The following is an 11668-nucleotide window of genomic DNA, read 5'->3' on the forward strand; positions in this document are numbered from 1 at the left end:
GAAGACTGCATTCTCTGTGTCAGTCTCTGTTCTGTGTCTGAACAACTACCAGCACAAGGTCACCCTGGCCCATAATTAAGGTAGGAAACAACCACTCAAGAGACTGATGTCTCATATACTCATGTCAGTTATTTAGATGAAAAGTTCTACATTTGTAAATATCAGAATTATGTTAGTTCTTGGACTAGGAGACATCTCTTTAAATAGCAGTTAATTCAGAATTGAAGACCAACTGTTGTTGTTTATCTATATCTATTCTTAGTTCAGCCTCTTGAATAGAGACAGAACAAAGATATTTTTACCATCACATGGCCACAAGTGGCTTGTGACAGGATCTACAAGTTACACTCACTAGGAATGTGGAGATTTACTTAAAACAACCTACAGAAAAGCTATCTTATATAGCTTGTTTTTTAAGACTTCACTCACTGGTTTCAGCAGAGGCATAAATTTACATGACAGTGAATTACGAAAAACTACTTTTAGTGACCATTTGGTTTGCTCAAACATTCATCTAACTGTAAGCTGAATACTTCTTTATCAAATATAACAAAGGCAATATATAGCACTGTGATCTGCATCACTGACAAGTCAGCAGTTGCACAAGAAGGAAGACAAGTGCAAGCCAAGTCAGGATGAGATCACATCTGGGATGCAAAGGTCAGTGTTTCACATGGGGCTTACAATTCTATGTCAAAGATTATTATATTCCCATTGAATTACATGCTTCTCACCACAACTAAGCATAATTTGGCTAAACCCACATTTCTTTGAGAAACAGTGTTGCAATATTAAATTAGAAGATATTTATAATATAGAGATATCCCTTACTGTGCCGGAGAGAAAACTACAACATTTTAATCTCAATACAATCAGATTTAGTAAAAACAGAAGAGAAGTACAGCACAAGGTAAGAAAGCACATTTGAGATAACAGCTTATGCACAAGTCTGCTGCTCTTAACACAGCAAGGGATGTGACTGTCTCAGCTCCCTGTATTAGTAATGACCAGATCATTATGATCAGCTAACACACAGAGTCCCGACTGTATCAGTGACACTAAGGTTGAATGTTCCCTCTTTTAAATGTGAAGCACGGGCTCCAAACTGGGCAAAGAACATTCACAGGCTTCCCTTCAAATCATTGTGTCATTTTACAGGCAAAGGCAGTGTTTAAATGAAATCAGGGCTATAAGACAAGAGTGTAAGAAAAAGCTCAGAACCATTTCAGTACCAAGAAAACTGAAGATTTTCTGATGTGCATATGGTAGAATTGCTTGCATTAATTCCTTCGAAATGTCTTTTGAAGGCAACTAGGATCCCTTTTTTTCATAGACTAGAAAACTCTCCATATAAAAGGGTATCTGAACACTTTCTGAATAAAATCAAAAATATCAGAAATCCTGACATCCTGACATGCTTTATGTCTAAGAGTCTGGAATACCCACCAGAACAACTGGAGATGAACTACATATAATTACAATCTTACAGATAAGACAGAGGTTGAATCTCTTCATTTGAATCTGCAGTAAAAGTTAATTCAGAGGATTATGAAACAGAAATAAGTTTTCTACACTGATATACAATCAATATGTAATAAAAGGTTATTCAACCAACATTACAATAGCAATATTACCATAGTAATATTACAGCCACGACAGTCTAATGTTACAAGACAAAACTGGTAGATTACCTCAGTCACATAAACACAAAGAAGTCACAGACACACATGAAAGCAGGTACTTTTTTTCTCCTACCTAATGTAACTCTTCTCCTGCTGTACACTTTCATTAGTAAAGCATTTTCAGCTATGTGCTCTATCTGCACTTATATAAGAAGTGTTCCATTCTCCTCTGTAGGTTACTGAAGGCTTTGAACTGACAATCAACTGGAAAAAATTTTTCTTGGCGACTTCTACAGAATGACCTGTGCTATTCAATTATCTTAAAATGCTCACATTACAACATTTGGATGAGAAGACAGCAGTTTACATCCATATCAATATTTGAGTAAAGGCATTGTACATTAACAGTTCACTGAACAGAAAAAAAAATCCCCCAACCACTAAAACCATTTAAAACTGAAAATCATCAAGAAGTTACATCCTTAACAACTTGGATGAAACAGCATCTTAACATCCTTAACATCTTAACATCCTTAACAACTTGCAGAAAGTTTAACATCAACAGTTTGGAAAAAAAAAAAGAAAAAAAATCAAAACCAACCAGAGACTCGAGACAAGAACAGACTCAAGACGGTGAACAATATAACATGGTGGTAACAACTCCAGCAACTCATATCTAAATTCTACTAGATTTAATTAAGTTTTAAACTGCTTCCATGCAATGTCAGATGCATTATAAATCAAGTATGGCTACTACTTTCATCTTTAACAGTTGACTGTAATCTGTAGCTTTTAGGGAAACAGAAAAAAAAAATCTAAAGCCAAATTGTAGCCTTAGACTAGAAACTGCCAGATGCAAAACAATTGAATACCAACTAAAACCAAACTCTTGCAGACACTCAAACATTATCATTAAAAAAATTTAAAAAAAAACAAAAAAACCCCAAACCACAACAACCAGAAACATTAAACCACCTCATACATGGTGTCCTCCAAAGACTGCTCCTGCAGAGCCCCTGATTAATGTTCCCGTCTGCCCAAATCTCCAATTCCTCAACTGCACAAGAGGCAATGAAAACAGAGAAATACCTTCCTAATGTAACTTTGCACAAAACTAAGTGTTGCAACTGACACCTCATGCTGCCAGAGACATCAAATTATTTACAAAGAACAGGAGTCATGACCCAGGATAGATGGTAAGATGGTAACACAGCATTGTGTAGCGCTTGAAAGTTGTGAAAAGCCTTGCTCCTTTAGCATAGGGTGCTGTATTTAAAAGACTATCATGAAGGACCCAATTATCGAAAGACAAGACTATAAGCAACAATCTGAAGCATCACAAAGGAGTAGCTTGGATTTCACTGTTTCTTTAGCTAACAAGGCTGCAAAAGCTAAACCCACATATTTGGGATTTGTGGCACAATAAATTCCTTCTTTACTCAACTGTAACTCTCCCGCAGGTTTTCTAGTTTGAAGAAATTGCCCAGCTTTCTTTCCCAGGATGTCATTCTGGGACAAAGTCACAACAGTGCAACATACTACACTTCACTGGGCAGTCCCAGGTATAAAGAGACTTTTCTCTAAACCACTATATCCTGTCACTGGTAAATGTTGCTACACCTTCCCGTTCTGCTAGATGCTCTGAGAAGAACAAAGCACAATATACAGATGCTTCCAAGTGGACTGAACAAACTAATTTACATTAAGACTTCCCACATTTTACATCCCAAGACCTATGTCTCTTCTTCATCTGCTCTCAACTTCACCAAGCTTAATCCAAGACTCTAAGGCTGGATGCCTGCCTCAAGCAGAATAAGATATCATTTGAACCTGAACCAGTTGAGAGAGAAGAAAAAAAAGTTTAATGCCTAAGACTTCTTGAAAAAGTGAAGACTCTCTTTTTCTGAATCACTCCAGTTGCCCTCCTATTTTAAAGACACGCTATTTTATCTTTAAAATATATGTTTTGCTACTTAGGAACAAACAAATTCATTTAATAGTGCCCTTAATATATGGGTCTGAAAGAAAAAAAGGCCAAAACCATCACTGATAGCTAATGAGGAGACTGAATATATGAAAATATGAGGTTTTTTAAACAGCCCATCCTCTACCACCTGATATCTGTGTAGACTGCGGGCACATCATTTCCATAAAGAAACCAAACATCCCCTAAGTGATCTACACCACACATTTTGACTAACACTCCTTCATGCAACCTTCCTGCTATGTGAACAACACAGAGATGGATGGCATACAATCTGAACAAAAGGTTCCAGCAAAGGGGGAGTAAATCCAAAACGGACAAAAGAATATTTTAAAGAACAAGGGAGGAAAGAGCCGAAGAACAGCGGAGCAAAGAAATTCAGAACTTGGCTCAATCTCTGCGGCCCTAGTGTCTCCCAAAGCAGAGTAAAGTCTGGATTCTTTGAGTGTATTCCAAGTGTCTTTGTTCCTCTCACATCGATGAACTCACTGGCAAAACATCCATCTTCTACAGTGCTACTCCACTTCCTACTGCCATTATCATCACTACACTGGCTTAAAAGGCAAAGGTTCAACCCAGCAGTTCACCCGAACGGGGAGCAGTAAGAACTGATACCAGGCTGTTATGTTTGCACTAGTTTTACCTACATGTGGAGGATTAAGGTTGAACAAAAATTAGGAAAAGAGACCATTAAGACAAGTACTTAGTGCAATTGTGTTAAATGGTCTGTACTTAACATCTCACATTCTATGCTCTTGAGATGGGAATTCTCTAGAAATGAGGTGGGAAGAACAAGGGAAGGATTGTTCTACCCTTAATGTTCTACTGGACTGGAAACTTAAACTGAAACACAAACGAAGCATGAGACTGCAAAAAGGCAAAACAAAACCAGAGAAGGCCATCAAAAGCTACCCTTGCTACTGAGCTCCTGTATCATAGTAGATCGGTCCTTTCCTCCACCTTTACAGCCATTTTTTGTATGCTCCTTATTTTACACCTACCTATTCAGATAATCTGCAATCCAATTTGTGTACATACTCAGCACACCCGGCAGCAATTTGGGTGTGCTTTAAACACATTAATTGCTTTACACTATAAAATGCAAATGGAGACAGGATGGCATTTTTGCATTATTTCTGCCAGCTGAAGGAAATTCATTACTAATGGAGTGTGCAGATGTTATGGCAATAGCCAGCAACGGCAAACTCTGGAGTAACTTAATAAACCTGCTCTTTGGGGAGGCTTTTGCTAATGAAGTTTAAATAAAGCTGAAGCTGTTCAGAAATCAGAAAGTACAAAGCTAAATACTAGATAGCACTGAATTAAATCAATACAGTACAGTACAATACAGCTTAATGTGCTACAAAACGAAGAATTATGTAAACGTATGCAATCACATAGTTAAAATATATAGCTACAATAACTGCTTAAACTGAGCCACGAACACGGCAATTCTCATCTCAAACATAAAAAAAACAAACGATGAACAGCAAACCATGGGATAAGTCAGTAAATAGTCTAAGAAGTGCAATTACATCCTTACAGAAGCTAACCACGTCTATGCAATTTCCAAGAAAAAATATATTACACATACCTTTTAAATACCTGACTAGCAAATAAAAGAGGATAAAAGCAAACAAACACAAATATTTACCTTACTGCAGTAAAGCATCCAAAGCTCATACAGCCTCTCTCGGGATGCCATTCCTCCCCTTCCTCTTCCCGTCGATCCCAGCTACTTTTCTCTTCAAGATCCTACCATGCTCAGTTCCCAGGTGCTCTTTCCACAGTTTTGCTTTATTATTAGTTATATCATAACCCAAGAAGAAGTCAAGTAACGGGGTCTCAGTCTCTCCTTTTCCAGTAAACAACGAAGTGCAACACAAGCAACTGCAGACAAGTGTCAAGCATGTCCGTTCTTCGTCAGCGCCGCTTCGGTTTTAATCTCTGAAAGTGAAAACATACCCTTCAGGCCTTTGGTGGTGGGAGGAAAAAACAAATCCGCACTTAAAGCCCACAGACAACCTGGGGAATAGGGCGGCGGCAGGTCGCACCGCTTTGCTCTCTGACACTATTCTCCTGTGACGGAGAGGTCTGCCGATTAATGTCCGTGGCGCTTCCTCGCTTTTGCAGGGGGGGGGAAGCCGCAGGGCTGCCGAGCGGGGCCGCTGGAGCCCCGGAAGGCGGCGGGTACCGCCGCTCCCGGTCCCGGCCCGGCAGTGACAGCCGCTGTCACCGCCCTTCTGCCCCGGACCCCGGCGGGGCCCGCAGGCCAGCGGCTGCCGGGCAGAGCCGCAGGGCGCGGGAGGAGCCCCGCGCTGCACCGCCGCCCGCTCCGGGCCGGGACCGGCCGCCCCGCGCCGCCACCTACCGCGCCCCGGCCTCCCCCAGCTCCCGCCGCGCTACCGCGGCCTCTCCCGCAGCCTACCCGGGCCGCGGCGAGTGACGGCCGGGCACGAGGGGCCGGGCCTCGCCACATCGCCCGCCCCGCCCGCGCTCCCGCACACGCCCCGGGCCGCCGCCGAGGGGCGGGGAAGCCGCGGGCGCCATCTTGGCTGCGGGCAGGGCAGTGCAGCCTGCGGCCCCCCAGCCCCAGAGCCGGCCGTCCCTGCCAGGCCGCACCAGGAGCGTGCCCGCAAAGAAGCAGCACCCACACCCTGGGCACCCAGGAAACCTCCGCACTGCTTTGCTTCACAAGTAATAAAGGTTACCAAGCACATACACGTGTTTTACATATGCTCTAGAGAGGCTGCCTGCACGACCTGCGGAGCGTGGATATATCCACACATCCAACCTGCTGCCCCCATAAAGCAGCCCCCTACCTTGTATGCAGAGCTTGCACAGGACTAAGGAACCAAAGTTAGATTTCCTCAGAAAAGTTAGATTTCCCTCAGCTTGCAGGTGGCCGTGCCCGAGCACACCAGCCCGTGCTGATGCAGCCAAGGCACCACACTCCAGTGAAGGACTTTCCTCCTGCTCCTTCAATAACAGGATCTTCTTTGCATGACTCGAAGGGCACTCCCCGGGAAATGGGCTTCCCTCCGTGTCCACCTGCTCCCTTGGAAAGTGAGGCTGGAAATTACTGTTGTGTCAGACTCCAAAGCAGGGAGGAGGAGGTTTAAGGAGACATGGGCCATCTCTCTAGTTTGCTGGGAGAATCACAGTCCTGCAAATTTTGGCCACAGCCCCGGTCCTTCTGCCACTGGGTCATCTCCTCACTTGGATTCATACAGCTTCATGCAATGAAGCATTGCCATTCATTACACAGTTGATTACTTTCAGGGGGTTTTCACACCTTTGCAACGATTTAACACAAGGTTTGGGAATCCTTTGCAAAGGAAGTGACTGTGCAATATCATTGTAGTGTCTGCTACATAAGGTTTTTCTAGGGATGGGTAAGTATCACCAAGAGCCCAAAGACAGATTGAGATATGTTCCTGCAACAAGCCTTTGCATATTTGTCTTGTTTTAGAAGATCAGTGAAGTTTCCCTGGAGAAATTTAAGAGCTAATCTGTGCTCAATGTTGTTTCATGTGGATCGCTGCTGTGGGAGTGGTAGAAGTATCTTTTACTGCAATATCTAAACATAGTATCTAGCACGGATGAAGGGACATTGACAAAAATGAGACTGTAAAATTATTTTTACTTGTGTGATACATGTGCTCTGGTACTTGATGCTAGCCGCAATATTCTGCTGCCTTGAGGATGTAACATAATTTTTTCCATCAAGAAAAAAATAAGAGCTTAGAGTCTAGCTCTGTCCCCAGGGCAGGATCTGCTGTGCTTAAATCACCCTGGGCCCCCTTCGGTGAAGTGTGTCTAGGAAAAAAGAGCCTGCCTCCTCCCTGAGAGACTTACCTCAGGGCTTGAGTTACTGCTAGGAGCTTCTCCCTAACAGCCAACCTGCATCACCTTTCTAGGAAATGCAAACCACTATTATTTGGCCCTTCCACAGTAATTTGATAAAAGGAAGCTCCTTATAGCAGGTCTTTTGAGTTACAAGCTCTTACCACATTTTTTGCTGCCTTTCCTAGACTAGACAACAGCTTATTTCAAACTTCTCTTACAACTTGCTCCTTTCAAAGAAGTCAGGCCCTAGCAAAGCCATGTAAAAATCCCAATCCTCCCTTCAGATATTGCTCTGCTTTTTTGCATTACTGACTCCTGTAAGAGCAGCTGCTCCTACACACACCAGTCCTGCAGCAGGCTTCAATGAAGCAATAAAAAACCATCCTCTGATAGAAATGGGAGACTCTTCCCTGGTTAAGTGCTGCCACCCCCGTAATTAGGATGTTCCCAGACTATAAAGCAGCCATTTTCCACTCTGCTGGAGTTGTAGCAATGTAGTTATTTTAGTGGGCCTAGGCAATCAGTGCTGCTTGTGTAGGCAGTTCTTGCCTTATATAGGTGCTCTAGATGGAAAGTAAAGCGTCTGTGGTTTGCAACAGAACAGTCTGTTCCTTTGTCATTCAGGGTGAGTGGTCTCCTGGTCTGACCTTCTAGAGGTTTTCCTAAGCTCCCTGTAAGGTTGTTGAGGTGGCTTTTAGGTGTCTGCATCACTGGGTGTATGTCAAGTTTACTCTCTCCCTGTTCACACAGACATTATTTGTTATGAGTTTTTTCTTACATAGATACATGAGCAATAATGAAAGAGGTCAGTGGAAAAAAGTGGGTTACAGGTTTGTCTCTGCAGGTGTAGTATAATGCTAAGTGAATTTATATTTCAGTGTACATGAAGACTCAGCAAAGGATATGGAAATCAAAGAATTGAGGAAAGTGTAGAAAGAAGCCTTGCCAGCTATGTATGGGTACTTTAAAATGTGAGCGTTTATGGATTGTTTCAGCTGTGAAGGCTAATTGTTAGACTTTTCATTGCTTGCTCTTCCATAATTATGTATCATTTCATGGACCTTAAACAGTCAGGTAGGCAGTGTTCATGAGTATTTCATTGTCCCTCAGCTGCTGTCTTGTGGTAACTGTCTACAACAGTGGTTATTCCTCATACTTTGTTTATTACTTGTGGGTTTTAATGTCTCTCATCAGGAGCTGTATATAAGTAACTCAGTCATTTTACTATGGAGTGAACTTGTTTGTCAGCAAGTCCAGGTAACAGAATGGGTAGAAAGAAGGATGTGGATAAGGAGAAGGCATTAATTTTGGGTTAAGGAAAGATTTAACAAAGAAATGGACGACACTGGATTGCAACTTTGAGTCCAGGAACCTCTGAAGTGGCAGGAAAAGCCACACACCTTATAGTACTGCTTTTGCTAAATTATGCTTCTTTTCTGTGGAAGCAAATGAAACAGGCAAAAATCTGACTTTTAGATATTCTCAGCCCTGTTGTTTGGCCCTAAGGCTTCTACTGAGACCAAGTCCCAGACCAACAGAAATCATGCTGAGTCTTTTAGCTGAGCTTTTTCTTGATGTCTTAAAGCTAATGCTTTTTTTACCAACAATAAAGACCTGAAATAGAAATGGATGTAGACATCAACTTCAAAATGAACCTGCCCCTCAAATTTTCCACCTTTTTTTTTACAAAGAGGCTCTTGCACAGAAGCAAGGAGTAATCTTGACAGTGTAAGTAAACAAATGGCCTTGTGGCTGTGTGTAAAACTTCCACTATCAAAATACCTTTTGCTGGATGTAAAGAAATAAGACTTTTTGGATGCTAGTTTCTATATATTCAAGCCAAAATAACTTGAGATTGGATTTGTGTGGCTATCGGAAAGAGGCAAGCTGGTCCTTCTAAGATGTCTAGGCCTCTGTGATGATGTTTTGTGGAGGGTGAATTTTTCTGGCTATGATTGCCAGATGAGTGTACAATTATTCTGTTATGTAACTCAGCAAACTTAGTGTTTAATTTTCCTTCTGTTACTATATTCACTTTGTACCCGAGGTATTCAGAGCTTGTTAGTTGTTTGTAAAATTTGAAAATGGGAAGGATTTTGTTTGCCTCTTGATATATAAGCTGGTATCTAGGGATTTTAGTTACTTTCTTCCAAAGTGTTGGAGACCGGCCACAGCTAAAACTGGGAGGTGATGGCCTGGCTAATAGCATTAAGTCCCCCTGCCCGCCCTGCTTTCAGATATGCAGGATTAAGCCATTCACCAGACTTAAATTCAGAAAGGAATTTACCCCAGGGCAGCCTGGGATCCTGGTGAGTGTTTTTGTCCTTGCCTGTCCTTTCGGCTTGTTTCCACGGGGGGCCTTCAGTATAATGACTCCACCGTTGTAAAAGGCCCAGACAGTGACTTGATCTCTTCTGCTTCCTTTTTTGTAGTATGGGCTCCCTTATCACAAGCCTTAAGTTTGCAGCTGTGCTAGGAATGTTCTTGTGTAGGGTTCCTCTTAAAGACCCTTTCAGACTAAATAGATAGTATGTGTTTATGTACTTTGATCTGCCAAGGTTCTTAAACAAACAGCGAAAATTCATGGATGAGAGTTGAGTCTTAGAACTGCCCCTCTCCTCTGCTGTCATTTAGATTAGCTATGCAAGAGCTAACATGTAGATTTGTGCTACAGCTGTCTTTCTCTTGCAGATGCTTGAAGGCACCAGTTCTTACTGCACAAAATTGCATCATAAAAGTGTTCTCCTTCCTTCACCAGACTGATTTCTCACTCAAAGTAAGCCATCCTTTACTGTACAATCTTAGTGCCAGGGATCAGTGAAGTTACCATACTTGCACTTCAAATCATTCTGCTTTAGTTATGAGGGTATTTAATGAATTATTTCATTATGTTGCAGTGCTCAACAGTATGTATCTGCAGCTTGATTCCTGAAAGCAATCAGTATGTCAGGAAAAAAACAACATAGCAGTAACCAAGACTGAAGGATATGTAGGGGTTAGTAGTCTCTGTTGATGTGTTTGAATTTGATTCCCTCTTAGCTGAACAGGGTAAGGTTTTCTCAGGGATGCCTGCTATAGCAACTTGGAGCCTAACTTCTCTTGATTTGGGGAAGAAGGCAAATGAATGGAAGCAACTAAGGGAAAATGGGCTTAGGAAAGCTCTAACTTTGACTAGAGGTGGGGTTATTGCAAAATATTAGTACCACAGCCTCCCAGGAGTTAGACATTGGCTGAAAACACACTGCCTGCTTCTGAGTGGAATGTGAAACCAAAGGTGTGCCCGTGTGAATATCCCAGGGACTTGGCTAGCCTAACTCCTGAGCACAGAAAGGGTATAGAGGCCTGAATGATTGCTACTGTTGTAAAACTTGAAATGGAGTTTTAAAGATTCTACAGTGTAGTGTAAACAGTGTGCTGTTAGAGTATGTGAAAGACTTGTGGGGGCCCACTTGCACACTGAACTGGTTGTATAATCTTTAACATAATGTGTCTCTCTTTTGGTTCCTAGCCCCAGACCCTAGGGAAGGCTGCTACTTCTGTGCTGTGGAGGGTCAACATGAGTTCATGCCTCCAAATGGTGTGAGGTCCTGGCTAAACAAAAGGGCATAGTGTAGGCCTTAAGATGGAAATAGCAGCAATTCAATCCTGTGCAGAAATCTGGATTTAATGCCAAATGGTAGCAGGAACTATTGGCCACCAAGACTGTTTGTTGGGTTTTTCTTAATCTTGAAGTGAATAACTAACTGAAAGATTTATTTTGGTATCTGTAGCATTTCAAATAGTCATTGCTAGATATTATTTTTATTGATAAACTTGATAAAAACTGTAAATGCCTTGCTCTGTCTTAAGTCATCTAGTCTCACAGCTGGAGGCTTGGTATGCAGTATTTCCATGGTGATACTGTTTGCTGTCAACTTGCCAGTGTACTCACAGAAGAAATACTTCTGTGAAAGCCATTGCTGTTGTGGAGAAACTCAAGATGAAAGGTACATCCTATAATCAATGCAAGCATGGAGTTAATCCATGAACTCAATACAGGTGACGTTTGGGATTTCCATAATCATAAATGAAGAATTTTTTTCTCTAAGATCTGAAATATTTTTTTTCCAAAGATGCTATTTTCAAACATACAGGTAGGAAAGTGCTGGTTAGAAAATATCCCCTATTGTTGGAAGGATCCAGCTTTGGCACTCATGGCATCCCATTTGGTGAA

At 41.9% G+C, this 11668-nt stretch overlaps 1 protein-coding gene across 6 annotated transcripts in view; it reads right to left on the minus strand.

Annotated features, from left to right (window-relative positions):
* Positions 1–6110, minus strand: part of NBEAL1 (neurobeachin like 1) — a 75573-nt gene extending 69463 nt beyond the window's left edge. For 2 of the 6 annotated variants that reach the window (XM_032114803.1, XM_032114799.1), the window contains exon 1: positions 5261–5891. In XM_032114803.1, the coding sequence (XP_031970694.1) occupies positions 5261–5311 (51 nt within the window). In that variant the 5' untranslated portion in view covers positions 5312–5891. Of the gene's footprint in view, positions 1–5260; positions 5894–5977 lie in introns of those variants that run through there. The other 4 variants (XM_032114798.1, XM_032114797.1, XM_032114801.1 and 1 more) reach the window with 4 other exon arrangements.
* Positions 6111–11668: the final 5558 nt, after the last annotated feature.

The sequence above is a fragment of the Corvus moneduloides genome, chromosome 7, assembly GCF_009650955.1.
Source record: "Corvus moneduloides isolate bCorMon1 chromosome 7, bCorMon1.pri, whole genome shotgun sequence".
NCBI lineage: Eukaryota > Metazoa > Chordata > Aves > Passeriformes > Corvidae > Corvus > Corvus moneduloides.